The sequence below is a fragment of the Haliaeetus albicilla genome, chromosome 10 (genome assembly GCF_947461875.1).
Source record: "Haliaeetus albicilla chromosome 10, bHalAlb1.1, whole genome shotgun sequence".
Lineage (NCBI taxonomy): Eukaryota > Metazoa > Chordata > Aves > Accipitriformes > Accipitridae > Haliaeetus > Haliaeetus albicilla.
In genome coordinates this window covers 21,278,242-21,295,258 of record NC_091492.1, presented here as the reverse complement: position 1 = coordinate 21,295,258, position 17,017 = coordinate 21,278,242, and the positions used below count along the sequence as shown (strand labels likewise).

Sequence of the window (17,017 nt, the reverse complement as noted above, 5' to 3'; positions counted from 1 at the left end):
GAATGGTAATGAGGGTTTGTGGAAGCTGGCGAGATGCAGCGGGAAGCGGCAGGGTGCAGCTGCAGCCTTTGCATGGGTGATGTATTCTCATCATTAGCAGGTCAGATGCCAGGCAGTCAGCAGAAGCGAGGGCTTCTTGCACGCTGCCCTGTTGCAGAGACTCTGGCTCGGATCTCCTAGTATCATTAAGGCCTCCTTCTCCCCAGCCAAGCTTGGGGCATGGCTTGCTGTAGCTCTTCTCTGTCTGCACTATGGGTTAAGAGGCCTGGGTGGCCAGTGCATGAGAAAATCAAGCACCTCATTTTCTATCTGCATTTAACTGGAAGCATTTCCATGTCCAGATGCTTGATGTCAGTGGGCCTGAGAGCAGAACTGGGGACCTCCTAAACTAACGTGATAAAAATTTACAGCTTGAGCTGAAGCAGCCAGGCTGTGGGACCTGCTGTCTGTATGCTGGAGGGCTGATCCCACAGCCCCTTGGTGCCTGGCAGTGGGGTAGTGGCCGGGAACTGCAGAGGAATCCTTGCTGCAGTCAGCCAGGACCCACAGGGGAATGTGATGGGTATGAAACAGCAAAGCTGGGCTCCAGCTGAGGACACCCTGACAAACCCCATGCGTTGGTCTCCCAGAGACCAGTTACCCGTTTGTAATGGTTAAGCTCACTGCATCTTTCTGAGAGACCTGCAAGAGGGTTCGTGTTCCTGAGCGACGCTGGGAACCAGGGCACAGGCTGAGGCAGTGTGCTGCCAGCCCCACACCTGCAGGTGTTGGCTCTGCATCGAAACTGCCTGTGGGGCAGAGATCAGATGCCCTGATTAGTGGTGGTGGCCTTTTGCCTGCCAAGAACTTGCGTTTAAGTCATCCTCACGCTTTCAGTGGACCACTAAACACGGTGGCGGTGATCCTATGGCATTTATTGAAATAAAACTTGCAGTGAAGCACATGGGAGCTCTACGTATGCATCTTTAGCCTTGTTGCCTGCGATACACGACAGTATCAGATTGGATGGGAAACGCTCCATCCTCCCTTTGCTATGCACTCCTGTACAGCCAGCTTTCTCATTACCTGTATACTCAGGAAAGCAGATAGTCAGTGGAGATTTCTTAATTTTCTCCTCAAATATGTCCTTCTTGTTTAGAAAGAGGATGATAGACGTATCTGTGAACCATTTGTTGTTGCAGATGCTGTCAAAAAGCTTCAGTGATTCGTGCATGCGGTTCTGCAATAGAAAGGAGAGATCACATCAGGCCAAAGACAGTGACTAGGGGATGTTCAACATGTATGTAGGGAAATCTAAAACAACTACATTAAGGAGGAAAACAAAAAAAGAAAATCTATGATATACGATGATAAATTTATGTATACATACAGCTGAACGTATACATACACAGATGCAATCCCTATAACATTTGACATACAGTTAGTAACTTAAGGGCATTTAGCTATTCAGAGCTGTTTTGATTTTTGCATAGTGTATAATTTACAGGATCCCAGCTCATAGAAATCATCATGCACCATGCATGGATGGGGAGTTACTTTTGCCCTTTGATCAGATTTACGTGTCCGTGTAGCTCATGCAGATTTTCTAAAATATTTTCATTAATTTTAAATTTTTTTTTTTTTTTTTTACTTTCTTGAGTGTGTGTGGCACATAACTGGTTGGATACATTAACCAAGGACTGGTAGATCCTTGAATTAATCTAGAGTTGGAAGCAGACACCAAGGTGACATAATTTTGGAAATGACCTTGCTGTGACCTTTGCCTGGTTTTGTTACTTGGTTTAGTGTTGTTGCCTGTTGTCAGGCTTTTAATTTTTTTAATTTTTTTTTTTAGTTCTCGAAAGATGGCTCAACAGGAAGTGTCTGGCAGAGAGGAAAAAAAAGTGAAAAAGGAAGAGGAAATAGTGTGAAAAGGAAAAACGTAATGAAGGGCATCTAAGAACAACCAGAGTAGAAGTCAGGCAGCTACCACTGATGTTAGCTCATGCCTCTAGAAGAACATTAGCTACTTGCCAGCAGAAGAGCCATACATTCAAATGCATGCACAGCAAGAAGTCGGCTTTTTGGTTATAGGTCATGCAAAAAAACGACACAGGAAAGGAGAGAGATAAGAAGAATGAAAAAACCAGACCAGTTAGAGAGTTGCAAAGTCCGCCACATGGTTTTATGGTGGTGGAAAGAGCTCACGGCAAAGTCAACCAAGTGTCATGTTCCCTGCTGCTTTCAACTCTCAACTCGGTTTTTCTTTTGTTTTTTTTTTTCTCGGTTCAAGAGAAGCTTCATACCTGCCAAATTTGGTTGGTCTCTCAAATGCTCATTTTTTGGCCTTTGTTTGGCTAGATAAGGTCAGACGGCCGAGGAAAAGCTGTGAAGGCGCCGAGGCTGGCGATGTTTGGCGTGCGAGGCCGACGCCGGATGCGCACGCCGGTCGCGTGGCCATCTCTCAGCCGGGAGCCGGGTAGCGGAGAGAGCAGGCGCGGTGAGGACGAAGCACACCCAAGAGTCAGGGGGTTATCAAAGGCAAAGCATGGTACAGACCAGACCAGCTCCTCGGCTTTTCCCAGCGGCATCTCCTTGGGACAGCACTCCCCAAACCCTCCAGTGCACCTACGAGACTGGTTACAGCGACCGCCGGAGAGATGCTAGAGAGAACAGGGCTGCACGGTCTCGTTGCCGGAGGGTTTTTTTGGGGTGGGTGCAGCATGTGTTCCCCCTGGGTTTGGAAATTCAGAGTGGTGCAGGAGACAGCCGGGGGCTTTCACCCCTCTCCTGCTGCATTTCATGCCCATGCAGGCAGCATAATTGAGCCCAGCACTTTATTGATTAACACTTTCCTTTTCGTTGCTATACTTTAGCTGCTGCTGAATGTTTTATTTAGGTAAAAGTGGCTCCGTGGATGAAGGAAATATCCGTTCTGACCCAGACTGAAACAGGATGCCCGCGATTTGCTGTACCGTATATCGCACGCTTTGCTACCAGACTCGAAATGACCGAGCACCTCCCCACCATGCATTGTACCGACACGGGAAAGACGCCATTGTGTACAAATGTAAAAATGCATTTACTTATTGGGTCTCAGTTGCAAGGTGTTGCTTATCTGGATCATCCCGTGCCTGTGTGCTGGTTTTTGCTAACCCATTTTTTACCGGCTGGTGTGGGAGCCCCGGAGCAATGCTCCTCTTTGCTACTTGTGGTGTCAAAATTGTAACCATGTAGAAACCTGCAAAGGTTTTGTACAGGAGGTCCTTGGCTACCCAAAGCCTTTGGGAGGAGAGAAGAAAGTGGAAGGTGGTCAGGGGGAACAGAAAGCAAATATAATTAACTGTTTTTTTAAGCAGGGTCCCTCACAGAACATTTTTAATGATACTTTTACCACCCTTGCTGATTTAAAATAAAAGCATGGAGAAACACATGAACACTGCTGGTGGGTTAAACCAATAGCTCATCTGCAGCAGCCATCAGCCTGGAGGTCACCGTACTTACCACGCCACACCTCGCCAGCCCCGTACCACGCTGCGCAGCCCTGGCAGGGAGCAGTGGTGTGCAACTGCGCCTCGTGGCACAGAAAGCACCATGGCTGGCATCGGGTTTTTGTTAAGAAATAGAAGCTGAGGACTTCTCCCGAGCTGGGCTTCGCCGTTAGGTGAAGCTGACCTTCCTACAGTAGCAAGACTATGTAAGGATGCTACAGAAATCCTTCTGCTTCTCGTACATAGTTTGATTAATTTGTGTTAACACCTGTTAGGAAATGAGACTGTTTTCCCGAGAAATAGTGGCTCTCAGCATTCAGTCATAACCAGAATATACACACAGCACAAACCAATACGCCCCTGTAGAAAATGAGAGTTACAATAAAAATCCTCTATTCCTTTCAGGTTCCAGAAACAAGTTTCAAAGCTTCCTAAGGCTGCCCGACCTGGCTTTCTGACCTCTACATGTTGATTTTTCCCCCAGCTCTGCCGGTTAGCTGAGTAAATACAACCACTGCTCTGCCCACTCATCCTTATTTACCTGGGAAAGGTTCTGGTCTTAAAATCCACCTTTTCCTTCCCCATCACTAAGGAGAAGACGACACTATTCAAAAGCAAGGAACCGCTTTCTGTGTGTGGCAAAGGTGCGGAGCAATATCCTGGTGAGCAGGTACGGATGCTCCTGTTGCTGTACCTGGGTGCCATGTGGGAAATGCTGTCACATCCCAGGAGGGCTCCTGGGAGCCTACGCATGGATGCAAGCCGTCCTGGGGCTGGCTAACATTGGGAATGCCTTGCCGCCTCCCTTTCCTTTCCCTTCCCAACTGTTACTCATTCAACAGATGTTTGTAGGAGACCTCCAACAGCTCAGGCAGGCCCTGGCTGAGACGCGAGGATGGGGAGGCAGTCCCTGTGTACCACATGTAAAAGGACAGGCTGCTGCTAAAGGAGGAGTGAGAAGTTAAAGAGCCCAAATAATCCCCCTCCTACCAGTAAATCCACAGTGAAAGACGCTTTTAGTCCCTTAAGGCTTCCCGAGGGACCCTCTCAGGAGGACCCGTGCTGCTGTGATGGGGCAGACGTGCCTGCTCTGCTAGGAGGCATTAAAGATTACACTTCTCATCCTTTTATATGAAGTGATATAAATTACTTCACCTGCTTTTGGACTCATTGTGCTGCTTCCTCGTACTTTATATTGGGCCTATCGTTAAGGCTCTTGAAACATTGGCTTCGTAATGTCACTTCCTATTTCAAATTCAGTATTTTAAATCCTTACGCCTGCAAATACTTTATACCCCAACAAGGAAAGCAGCCCCACCAGCCACGTTACAGAGGAATAACCACCCACCCATACAAATTAAAAGTCCAGTTAACTTTTCCTGCACACGACAAGAGACAGAATTGCTTATAGCTGAGTTTAGATGTCATTGCATGACTGTGTTCCCACTGCTGATGTGAAGGGCAAATAGCTTTCTACTGAGCATGAAGGAGAAAGGACGCTGTGGTCAAGACTCTGCCCAGGCAGAAACACACTCATAAACCCCATCTTCTTTTCACCAGAGCATGGGAGGAGACCCAGTTATTTCTGCAACACACAGCTGATTCAATCTTTTTTGTTTTCCTTGGTGATTAAGTGCTAAATGTCATGCAAACTATAAGGACACTGATGGTTATCCTAAGCACAGAAACGCCATATTCCCCTGCCTGCTTATATTTCCTAAGATGCCCAAGCCACTTCCACTTGCTTTGTCACTCCTAAGGCAATTTCTGAGTGCTGCAATCCAATTTTCCTTGCCCAATGACAGCAGAGAGAGCACACTAACCGGGTCATGCAATGAAATACGAGCCAACAGGCCAAGACTAATGCACACCAAGGGTCACCAGCACAGTGCCTTCAACCCATCCCATGCTCAGCAATGGGGACACAAACAATACTTGCATGTCTTGGCTAGATATGGATGACCTAAATATCTTCGTTTCAGAGGCAGCAATGTGCAGCATGAACATCTCCCTCTCTTGCCGTGACTCCTTTGAATTTGCAAGGAATAACCCAAAGAGGATAGTCACGGTTCCTATGATAGGTCTCATGCCATTGCTGCCTTTTTTTAAATTCCATTAGGAACTCCATTTAGAAGGAATAATGCAAATCTGCCTTTGTTAATCATCTTCTCCAGTTTTACTGATTAATATGACTGCTGTCCCTCTCTCCTCCCAGATTACAGATCTGAGGCTTTTCCTCCTGTAACCTCAGCTTATGAAACATAAAGATAAGTCACAAATGAGACAAAATAGCCTCGTTATGCAAAGACATAATCCATGGAGTTGTTCAGTCAGTTAAAGCAGAGCGTTCCCACTGTGTACAAATATGGCAGAGAGCTCTGCAGCTCCTTGTGATGGACTCGGTAAAGGGAGATGCAGAGGCAGGTGTAATACCTTGAAGACAGTGTCTTGTGCATTGGGCAGAGGGTGTCATTTTGCCTCGGGAGCTCTAGCTGTGGGCTGTGGCTGGCAGCAAGGGAACTGATGAAGGCACTGCTTAAATTTCCCTGTAGGTTTGCTCCTCTCCCCCAGGAGCCCAGCATGCAGGGAAGCAGTTTGGATCTGCCAACAACGGCGTAAGGAGGTGTTTGGGGCAATGGGAGAGGCTGGATTCAACAGCACTGGGGGTTTCTGTGCAAAATGTGGTCTTTATGGGTGTATGGGCCTAGAAAGCACAGATGCAGAAAGTTGTCTTTATTTTATTTATACCTTTCTCATCTGGACATAGAGAAGTACTTGCTTTCCTCAACTCCTGCCCTGTTGCTCTTTGTGGCAGGGAATTGGAAAGAAAATATATCCCTTATAAAAAAACTACCTGCTCTTAGGGAGTGATGGCTTTGCACACAATAGCCTTTTTTTAGCTGCTGCAGGAGAGTGGGTGCTCAGTCTTCTAAAACAAAGAGTGCAATAAACCACAAAAAAAAATCTACAAGTGTAGAGCTGTGCTTTAATTTTAAGGGCAGGGACAGGTCAGGAGGTGTTTCACCCAGCCTTTTTTAACCAGCTCTTTGCTCAGTCTCACTTGAAAGGATTCACAGTAAACCTGTTGTTTCTGAGCTTTTTTTCAGCGAGACAGGCTGACCCTATAACTACACTGGTCCCAATGCCCTCGTGCTAACCGAGCTTAACAAGGTGAGCCCCTGCTCCATGTTAGGCTGACTTTATGTGAACTGCAGTTTCATCCGCCTGAAGTGCGGTTTGACTTAGAGGTGTGCAAAAAAGCCCTGTGAAATCCTGTGATTATTGTCAACAGGGCACTGAGCGCATGAGGAAAAGCTGTTCTCTCCATGCACTGGCTTTGCAAGGATTTTTTTGGGCACCTGAGATGCAGTAGGGCTCTTTACCTCTCATGGCTCCACGCTAGCAATGAAAGCTCTACAAGTCTTTTCATACTCACAGAGACATCTGTACAGCCCCCAAACCTTCAGTGGCTTAATACAGCTGGAAGTGCCCGCACCATAGTAAGCAGCTCTATAGAAAATTATGATGGAGAAACAGCACCCAGCTCACTCTCTTAGCTGCCTCCTCTTTGCATTTTCTAAGTGAGAAGCAATAAAAGCTGATTTACGTCATTAAAGCCAGCAGATGTGACGGATGCAGGCAGACGGCAAATCAGCTGACTGAAGAGATGCTGCTTTTTACTGCTGGGTTTTTGGAGAGGAACCACGTTAGCAGGGAGGAGACCAAATGCTTGGGGGTTCAGCTGGGAGGGGACCGAGTCTGTGGGTGCCATGTTTTCCACCCGCCATTTGTGCTGGGGGTATAATAGGGCAGACAAGATCCGACACCGCCATTTTTTCCTATTTGCATTGGCCTCACTCAGGGTTGTTTATCTGGGTTAGGTGGGGGCGTCCTGCAGGCGTGGCAGTGGCAATGCCGAATCCTTTCCCGGTTTACGCCGAATATGTAAATGAACAGCAGCTGCCTCTGCCCTCCTGTTGCTCAGCATCCCCAGAAATGCTTTGTGAAAATGGACTGAAATAGCAGGCAAATGTCAGCGCTGTGCCAGAGTAGTGCAAGCCTGCTTTCCTGATGCAAAAGGAAAGCTGGAGCTGCGCAAATCCCAGTTTCTGCAGCGGGGCACTTCGGGGGGGAAGCTGAGCTGGCACCCTGCTCATCACTGCGGTAGTGCTGGGTGATGGACAGTCACTGGCAGAGCTCAGCATCCCCAGGAGGGATGCTGTAACCTCCATCTCAGAGGAGCTGAGTTAAGGCTGACATTTAAAAAATGGCATTGGCATTCAAGACCTTCCATTTTGTGCCCTGTGGCTTTGAATCACAGGCTCTGGCTTGTGTAGACTGGCACCCAAAGGTGACCTGTATTAAAGGCAGCCTTTGGCTTCACGGTTTCAGTGTCACAGCCCAAGTTATACCTGCAGAAGCACCTTGCTTTCTGCTGAGATCACAGCTTCACTCCCTGCCCCCTGGGTCTGCCCTCTGCCTGCATATTCTTCTTTATCTCCTGGGTGTGTTTCCCCTGCCCAGCTGCAGAGCTCTATGGCATTAAGCTAATGGCTGGGTTTTTGAAATCATGTCAGGAGATTTTGGTTCCTTCCCAGGAAATCCTACAGGACTGAGCATCCTCGAGCATATCGGGGCCAGGGTCAGAGGGAGGTGAAAACTGAGGATTATAAATAAGTGGACATGAGAGGGTGTAGGGTGTCTCACTCAGCCTGGAGGGACATAGTCATGACGTTAGTATCACACTGAATTCTGGTATCAGTATGACCCAATCAGCCGGGCGACTTCATCAAACAGTTTGCTAGAGCTCATAAACCTGGCTCAAAGAGGCTAGAAACCACAATCCCTCCCAGTCTCTTTGGGAAGAGACAACTGACACCTAACAGCAATCTTTCCCTTGATTCCTTCCTCATCAACAGCTTTCTGCAAGCCTGACAGCTTTACCAGCGGGAGAGTAAAGAGCTTCAGGGAGACAGAGCTGGCTGGAGCGAGCTCTCCATGCTGCTGCAGACTGGGCAGAGATGAAATCGTTACCAAGTCTGAGTATGGCCTCCGATTTCTTTTCGTTAAACAAATGCAACTGCGTGCCCGCCGCAGTCGTCATTAGTCCCAAAAGCATGCATCCCTATCACACTGAATGAATGGCCAGAATACAGTAATGAGTCTTCTTGCACCCTTTCTGTGTATTTAATTCACTTGTATTAATTGCACTCTAATACCAGGGAGCACACAGCTCCTCACTAGCTTTATTTCCAGATGGTATTTTGAGCCTAATGTCACAGTGGGAAGTCATAAAACCTCTCCTAGAGCAAATTACCTGAGGAATCAAACAGTTCCAGTCTCACTCAGGAAAATGAATTTATGTAGCCTGAAGAAATAGGTTATACTCCTAGCCCGAGCCTTCCTCGGCTGTGCATGGCCGTCCAGCACCTCTGCACCACAGCGTGACCACTTCCTTAACATTTATTTTAAAAGCCCACCTAGCTATATCTCCTCTTTCTGGATATAGGGTCCCATTAACACATTTTGAAAACACACAGGTCAGCTAGAAAGGAGAAATACAACACTGTGACTTTACCGGTGCAAGGAAGCATTACCTGGGCATGCAGACTTGATTTCGAAGAGTGTGGAGGAGGACAAATCTCCCCAGGATTTCAGTGTCAAGGGGCAGTGACTGACAAAAGCACATTACTGTAGCACCCCAGTGAGCATTCGGCGATCTCTGAGCAGTTGCTGGCTACGCAGTATCCCGTAAAGAATTGTTGGGGCCTCCAAGACCTGGTTAGACTCACCGTGGTTTCATCTTCATGGAGCACCTGGTCGTAGCCACTCAGTGCGACGCAGAAAATGATCGCTGTGACGTCCTCAAAGCAGTGAATCCACTTCTTGCGTTCTGACCGCTGGCCCCCAACATCAAAGAGCCTATGGCACAGGAGAAGACTGTCAGCACCTGCTCTTTCTTAGTTAAGAGGAAACTTTAGCAGTCCTGGCATTTTCTGACCATATGGTCCCTGGAAGGCTCCAAACACAAAGCAACAGGTCTTTAACCCCTGGCATGGTCTTCTCCAGAGCCTGGAGCTGAGGAGGAGCAGTAACAGCTAGGGATGTGGGGATCTGTGGGAGAGCCTCAGCAGTGTGCTGCGTCCCAAAGGGTCTGCGGAGGTGGTGACCGTGTGCTCTTGAGTTTTCTATGCTCTAAATACTCTGTGTGTATGTCTTTCTGTCTTCATGCCCTCTTCTCTCTATTGGCTGGCATCATCTGGGTCAATCTATAGCATTAACCACATGTGACTGACCCACTTTAGAGAAAGGATTTGGCCAAATATTTTTATATTTATGAGCTTGATCAGACTTGGGGCTGATCTCATATTATACCTCCCAACAAAGCGCTTTTGTTTGGGTTAGAAGGTACCATGAGCTCCTATCTTAAAGGCATTGATTTTCAATTCAGGACTGTCAAACATTGCATATTGTTGACCCCCCAAAATGCCATGTCCTCTGCAGTGGGAGCCATCCGTGTGTTAACTGGCAATTTAACAATTTCTCCTTTGGGAGCTATGGGGAAACCCTGTGACAAATAGATGCCCTGAAAATTTACTGGTACATGCAGTTTTAGACTAACCTGAAGTGGAGGTTTTTGAATGTGAAGTGGGTTTCTACAATGCCAGTTGTTTTGACCCTGGTTCGGAGGATATCCTGCTCCGTGGGCTGGTAGTCTGCAGCTCCAATTCGATCTAAGCTGTCTAGGTAGCTAAGAGAAGAAGGGAAAAGAGGAAGAAAACAGGTAAGAATAAGACTCACGTTAATCTTTGTCAATCTCAGATGAATCCTTCAGCTTCCTATTAATCTTTTTCAATCTCATTTTTCATGGCTGAATGTATTGCAGTTAAAGGGAAAAAATTCTATTCTGGGGAAAAAGAAACGTTAACAAACCCCACCAACCTAAGCATAAAATCTGATAGTGAACTGAAAGCAGGAAATTAAGTGTGCGTGTGTTGTGAGCCCTGATTGCAATCTGTGAAAATACACAGTTTTAATATTATGTGCTATTTTTATTCCCTGAGGGACAAAGGTCCCAATTGGTCCATGGTGCGGGATTCTGTACACACACATGCTTTTCTGCAAGGGTTTATTCAGATAAGAAGCTGGAGAACATAGGTCTCGCTCCAAGAACAGGCAGGTCAAGTCACCTTTGGGAGGTGCCTCTCTCTCTGCTGGGAAGGGAGGGAGCTGGGGCAGCTTGCTCTGACGAGATGCCTTGCTTTCAGTCAGCTCAAATGAAGGGAGATGAATCTGCCTGAGTGAGTCACTTGCTTCAGTTTGAAATCCAGCATAGGGCTGGGACTGCGGGAGATGCAGCGCTTGGACAAAATCCAGGGGCTGGCTTCGATGGTGATAATCTGGGAGAATAAATTGTTTTTTTTGGGGGGTAGAGGGGAGATTTAGCTTTCTAAAACACTTGGATAGTTTTAAAACATTTGCCCTTATTCTGCTCTAGGCTTAAAATCTATGAACTCAGGCAATGCCTCCATAGGCTGAAACTTTGGGTAGGAAGCCCTATTCTTCAGCATGAAATGTTTTTGTAGAGGAACCCAGCAGCTGTGCCCATATGACCACAACCCATTTTTTCATCCACCTTCAAGACAATTTTTCAAAACAACTCAGCCGAACTAAATATAAAGGAGGAATTTGGATTACAATTTAATATGAATTATAAACACAGAGCTGCATCACACAGTAAAGTCTTTCTCACTGCCACTGAGCTGCACGCAGACACCCCTGTTCCTCTTAAAGGGGGTTTGATGTGCATTACAGGGCTGAAATGCCTACCTCTAGCCCCAGAGCATCAATCTAATGCACACGAGATGCTTTCAATATACTGTGAATATAATAGAGCAGGTCTGTGCATGAGCAGTGGTCTTGCCCTTCAATCTCTGTGCTTCTGGCAGGCTGGATGTCACCCAAAGAGGCAGTGGGGCAGGAGGTGACATGCCGGGGACAGGATGGGAGGGTACCCATTCCCGTGTTAGCTAGAGGATCGTGGCTCTGCCCAATGCAGCTTGCAGAGAATAAAGAGTAGTGAGAGGAGCTGGACAGTTGTAGGGAAGGAAAAGACATTGTTGTCTCTGGAGAGTATGAGTTTACTGGTGAGTGCAAGAAGATATGAGCTGGAACCATTCACTTAAGATAGCCATGATGTCTAAGCTTGAGTTTCTCTTTCAGTTTAGATAAATGCAATTCTTTTTTAACACAGAGTGTGGATTTAGTCCTGATGAGTAACCCAATCACACGGACTTGGCAGTGAGCACTCTTCCCCCTGTGCCTTGCCAAAGCACATCCCGCCTGGCCTGAACACGCCGCCCTGTCCTGCCACTGGAGATGCTTTCCTTGCTGCATCAGAGATGCTTTCCCTGCTGCATCAGAGAGCAGGAAAATGCTTTCCATTTGTGTCCTGGAGGGAGTGCTCTGAGTGAGGCCTCCGGAGCTGGACAGCTAAGGCGCTGGGGCCGTGCACTCTGCTACTCGAGAAAACTCATTGCCACTGGCTTTCGTGCCTACCTCGCTAGCCTGGAAAAACAGACAACCAAACTCTACACTAAGGTGAAAAACAAACCTCAACCTGCTTGCATCACGTATTTTGGCTACCCATCATATTTATCATTCATTTTTGCTACAGAATTGCAAGGATCACGTCACCCAGAGAAAAGTATATAAGCTAAGCAGCCTTATTTTTGTTGTGCCCTTTTTCGAGCATTTAAAGCTATTGTGGTTTTGTGACAGATGCTCCCTTAATAGCCTTATGATGGGCCCTGGATGGATGAATGGGGCTTCATTTGAAATCAGATCCTCTGCTGTGATGGCTGAAGCCACGATCACTCATCTATTCACAACTGGTGTCAACTCCTGTTATTTAAGAGACAGCTGCATTTCTTCACATGTCCCTGCAGACTGAGGTGGCTCTGCAGTGCCGTTATTCAGAGACCCAGTCTCTCCTCTGCCCTCAGGAACAAAATACTTCAAGGTGACAGTAAAAACTGGAGGTGTAAGAGAGGGAAGGATTTTCTTTTCCTCTTGCAGCTCTTGGCAGTACTCTGAAGACCTTTATCACTTCCTCCATCTTCATTTTCTGTATTTTCCTATGACTGAACTCTCTTCAATTTAATGTTCCCTACTAATTATTCTTGCCTTTGAGATCCTCCTTTAATGCTGGGAGTGCACTAAATGAAGAAATCTACTGTAAACTGGCCTGAGGACTCGTCATCACAGCGATGGAGGAGTTCGTTACTGTAATTACTGCCTTCAACCTGTGATGATTTGCTTGTAAACAGCAGCATCCTTTAAACCCCAGGCCATGTGCTGGGTCTTCAGGGGGTTCTTGCTCTCGCCACTGGCGTGCACAGCCTACGGCTCTTCCACGTGGCGTTCCCTTTGGCTGCCCAGCAGCAAATTAGCTCCAGATTTGATTTGATCCTGCATACAACCTGTCTCTGAGGCTTGGAATGCCTCGCCTCCCTTCATGTCCTTGTCCATGGAGGTGATGCACCCTCATGTACCTGGCTCCCCCTGAGTTACTCTGGGGAATCAGAGGTTTGGGGGAGCTGATGCAGCCTGCCAGCCTCTCGAGGGGGCAGGATGATAGCGATAGAGGGAGGAGAGCCCAGCAGCATCCATCCCACCTACCCTCTCCTTCCTGACAGCATCCAACTTCCAATCCCAGTTGGGATATCTCCATAGGAACCTCGGCGGGCAGGGGTCTCTAGCATCTGTCTGGCTGAGGGTACTGCTTCCCAGTGCTTAACTGATGCTGTGCAGAGCAATGCTTAGTATCCCCAATACCCAGCCTGTCCTCTGTGAGTCCAGTGCCTCGGGGTCACTCCCACGCTAATGCATCTAGCCTGGCTGCCAGGCACCCCAGCTCTGATACCTGTTTGCCGACACATCCTTTGCCTTTTCTATTAACTCCCCTCTTCATCTTTTTCCTCATCTCTAGTCTTTTCCATCATTCTCCATATGTTTCTCAAGGACTTAAATTCCTTCAGTTGCCTGGGTCTGCTTTTCATCTGTTGCCGGTAGTCTCGATGAGGGTCAGCCATCAATTTATATGAAGGTATACAACATTTTCAGTGCTGGTTTTGAGGCTGCATTCCAAAAGCGTTTACTCCTCTGGCTGCTCTCCCCTGGAATTTCTCCCATCTCAGGCTGCAGCAGGTATTTTTTTCCCCTGGACTTGGCCGCAGCTTAGCTGGACCCCTTTGGTGCCTGTACCCCACAAAGCTCAGCCGGGAGAGCATGCCGTGGCATGGCTGCCACACTAACATCCAGCTACGGGAATGGAAAGCTCAGGCAGGCTGCTATTCAGATGCTGAGCTGATTTTAGCTGGTGCTTGTTCACCTCAGTTCCTACTGGAGGTATCTCTGGGGCTTCACCTGCCCATGCTGCTTGGAAGGACCTGCTGGGTGTGAGCTTGAGCTGGTGAGGATGGGATGTGTTGGGGGTGCCACCTCTTTGGGAACAGGGAAACCCAAGTGGAGACAAATTGCTGCACATGGTGCTGGATGACAGCACTCCTGGTATGCCCTTTGAACCGCAAATCTCAAGGCTAAACTGTTGCTGGAGATAATTAGTTGTCACAGCCAACAGGCTCGATGACACATAATCCCCTCAAAAGCTGGCATCTGTTTAACCAGCAGAAATAAGAGCACTTTGGAGGCTGCAAAGCGAGCGCTTGGCTCTCCCCCTCCATGTCATCTTCATTGCACAGTGCTGGCATCAGAGCTCCTTCCACTTCCCAGCTCCGGGCTTTGCATGCTGGAGTGGAAGCTTATCTGAAATGACACATCAGCTCTTATTTGCAGCCTGCCTTGCCCAGGGCTTGCAGGGGTTAAAAAAAGCTGGAGAAAGGTTAGAAGGTTTTTGAGTACATGAGTAACCCTCTAGCATTTATACTCCTGAGCCGAGCAGCTCCATTACTGCTTATATCTTTTATCTTAAACGCTTTGTTTTGAAGCAGATTGCAGGTTTCTGAGTCACTCAGTTTATCAGGCTCAGAGAGGCGAAGCCCGACTATATTACGCTGCTGAAAGCAAAATGCACAAGAAATGGCATTTCCCAAATACAGGGAGAGGAGCTCATCAAACTGATGCTATGAAAGGCAGATGCTCTATAAGGACCAGTTGATACTGAATATCTTCACACAGTAATATTGAAAATAGGGAGTAAATATGGTTTCTTGTGCCTTCATTTGCTGCTTCCAACAGCATATGGTAGCAGCTCTGTTGATGCCAGAGACACTGCATGGAGAAAGGACTGTTGTCTGAGTTATCCCATGGGAACAGCCCCGTGGCAGCAGCCTACGTGCAGCGCATGGACGGGGACCCCTCCCCAGGCACTCTGCTACCACGGGAACCTTCTCCCAGGATTGTACTGCCTGTGCCAAAGGCTCTGCTGGCTGCTTTCTTGGATGAAGACATGTAGCTGAGGTTGCAGGTTGTGGTCAAAGCTGGATACCTGTGGCAAAGCTTACACAGATGCACATTCATGTCCTTTGAAGTTAATGGCAATAAAATGGTTAAACGTCTGCTGGGTAGTTCTTGCCTCAAAGGTGACACCTTGGCAGTCTTTTTGCAGGCAGCATCCAGCTCTCACTGCGCACACCTGAGCTCACGTCCTCTGTGCTTGACAAGCCCTGGTGCAGCAGTGGCCACAGCCTGGGTCTTGGTCTGGGGCAGGTCTGCAGGCAGGGGAGTGGGAACTTCAGGAGAGCAAGCCTGGACACAGCAGCATCTTCCCAGCTGCTTCTCTGTCCTGCCGGTCCTAGCCTCTGTCGACGTTTCCTCCATGAAGGAAAGGCTGTGCGTGGGATACCCCAGCCTCGTTTTGTTGGCTTGCGTTGTATTCGATTGAAAAAGCAGATCCCCATTTGTCAACAGATGCAGCTGAGTCACCGCTGGGTTATTTTCTACTCTGTGTACAGAGGCGCTCGAGGGTCAGCTCCAGCATCGTCTCCTGGCAAATGCGGAGTTTTTAATCAAGATTTGTCACGAGCAGGATCCATCTCATCTAACTCTAGATGCTTATGTGAAGGTGTCTCCACCTGAGCCCTCCTTCCTAGTTCATGGATGGAAGGTTATCTGCATATGAGCTTAGCTTGTACCTTAGCTTCTTCCTTTCTTTCACTCATGAATACACAATTCAATGTATATTTAGCATTAAAACCATTTCATATTTAGTCACTGTAGACTAAGGATTCAGAGGATAAGCGCTGGGCTTAGGGACTGAGTGTCAATAGTGGCTCTACAACAGCTTAGTAAACTCTTTGTAGTATCTTCTACCAGAAGGGAAAACCCATGTGGGTGCTGCTTCCCGAAGGTGTGATACAGCTTGGCATGGCTAAGAGGGCAGCTGCCACTGAGCAAACACCCAGAGGTCGTGGCACTGCAGCATCTTCCCTGTAGATGCCATGGCCAGCCATATCTGTTGTATTATTTTAGGGGAAGGGGAAAAATAAACCACAGCCCAGTCTCAGAGCCCAGCACTCATGCAGCACACACAGCGGTGATACAACATGTCTTAATTATTAGTTATGAAAGGCTTGAAATGTAGCAAAGCAGCTGCATTGTGTCCCTTCAGAAATCAATCCCACCTAAGGGTAGGGACCATGGTGCGCATATGTGTGCGCAGAGCCCTCCTGTCCTCCTAACAGAAGGAAGAACACATTATGCACTGCTCCTCGGGCACTGCTAGGTGGGTTATGGCAGGTGGGAGAAAGAGACCTTAGGGGATAAGTAATTCAGCTAAGAGGGCAAGAGCATCGTCTGGCATTTTCTGAGCCCAGCCCACAGAAGGAAGGTCTTGGGAATTTGCTCCTGGACCTTGGGCAACGCATTTTGTGTTTCTGGCTGCACTCACCCCTTGGCCAGTCCTGCCTTGATGGGAATCACATGAATTACACGGCAGGCTCTGCTGTCCGGCCGCTGGTCCTGATGACAAATCTCATCTCACATCCACCTAGATGAGATATCGGCATGGACACTCCACAGCTTCCCTCCCTGAAATCCAACCAGCGAACAAGCCCCTTCTGGTGCCTGCTTCTTTCAGGCTGCTAACAGCTGGAGTGACGGTCATCAGGCCCAGAGATGACCGGGGTTATTTCCCTGAATGAACTCTGCTGGATGCCCTGGGTTTTCATTACTCTACCCTGTGAAATGAGGACGGTGGTCCCTGATGTTAAAGGATGGTGCCAAATCTTGACAGAAGGGATGCTACATTGTGATGCTTTTTTTTTTTTTTTTTTTGCCCTGCACTGAAGCAGGGCTGTACAGGGCTTGTACATCAAGATCAACTTGACAAGTTGATATTAATACTAATGATAGACAGGAAGAATGAACAAAAGCAGGTTGGAGTTTAGCTGTCCTAGTTAGACTTGCAGTTTTCCAAGGCATGACTGGATCCAGAATAATTTTTAGGATCACATGAGCAGAGTCACTAAATAGCAACTGCATAACAAAGATATTTCAGGACATAAAGGGTCTCCAGGCATAAGCTG

General features: G+C 47.7%; 1 protein-coding gene across 2 annotated transcripts in view; it reads right to left on the bottom strand.

The window, feature by feature from the left end:
* GNAO1 (G protein subunit alpha o1) overlaps positions 1-17,017 on the bottom strand; it is a 148,222-nt gene that overhangs the window by 17,086 nt on the left and 114,119 nt on the right. Inside the window, exons 5-7 of one of the 2 annotated variants that reach the window (XM_069793758.1) lie at positions 10,093-10,221; positions 9,263-9,392; positions 1,066-1,219 (exon numbers count right to left, since the gene is read on the bottom strand). In XM_069793758.1, coding sequence (XP_069649859.1) covers positions 1,066-1,219; positions 9,263-9,392; positions 10,093-10,221 — 413 coding nt within the window. The remainder of the gene's footprint in view (positions 1-1,065; positions 1,220-9,262; positions 9,393-10,092; positions 10,222-17,017) is intronic. The other variant, XM_069793757.1, reaches the window with a different exon arrangement.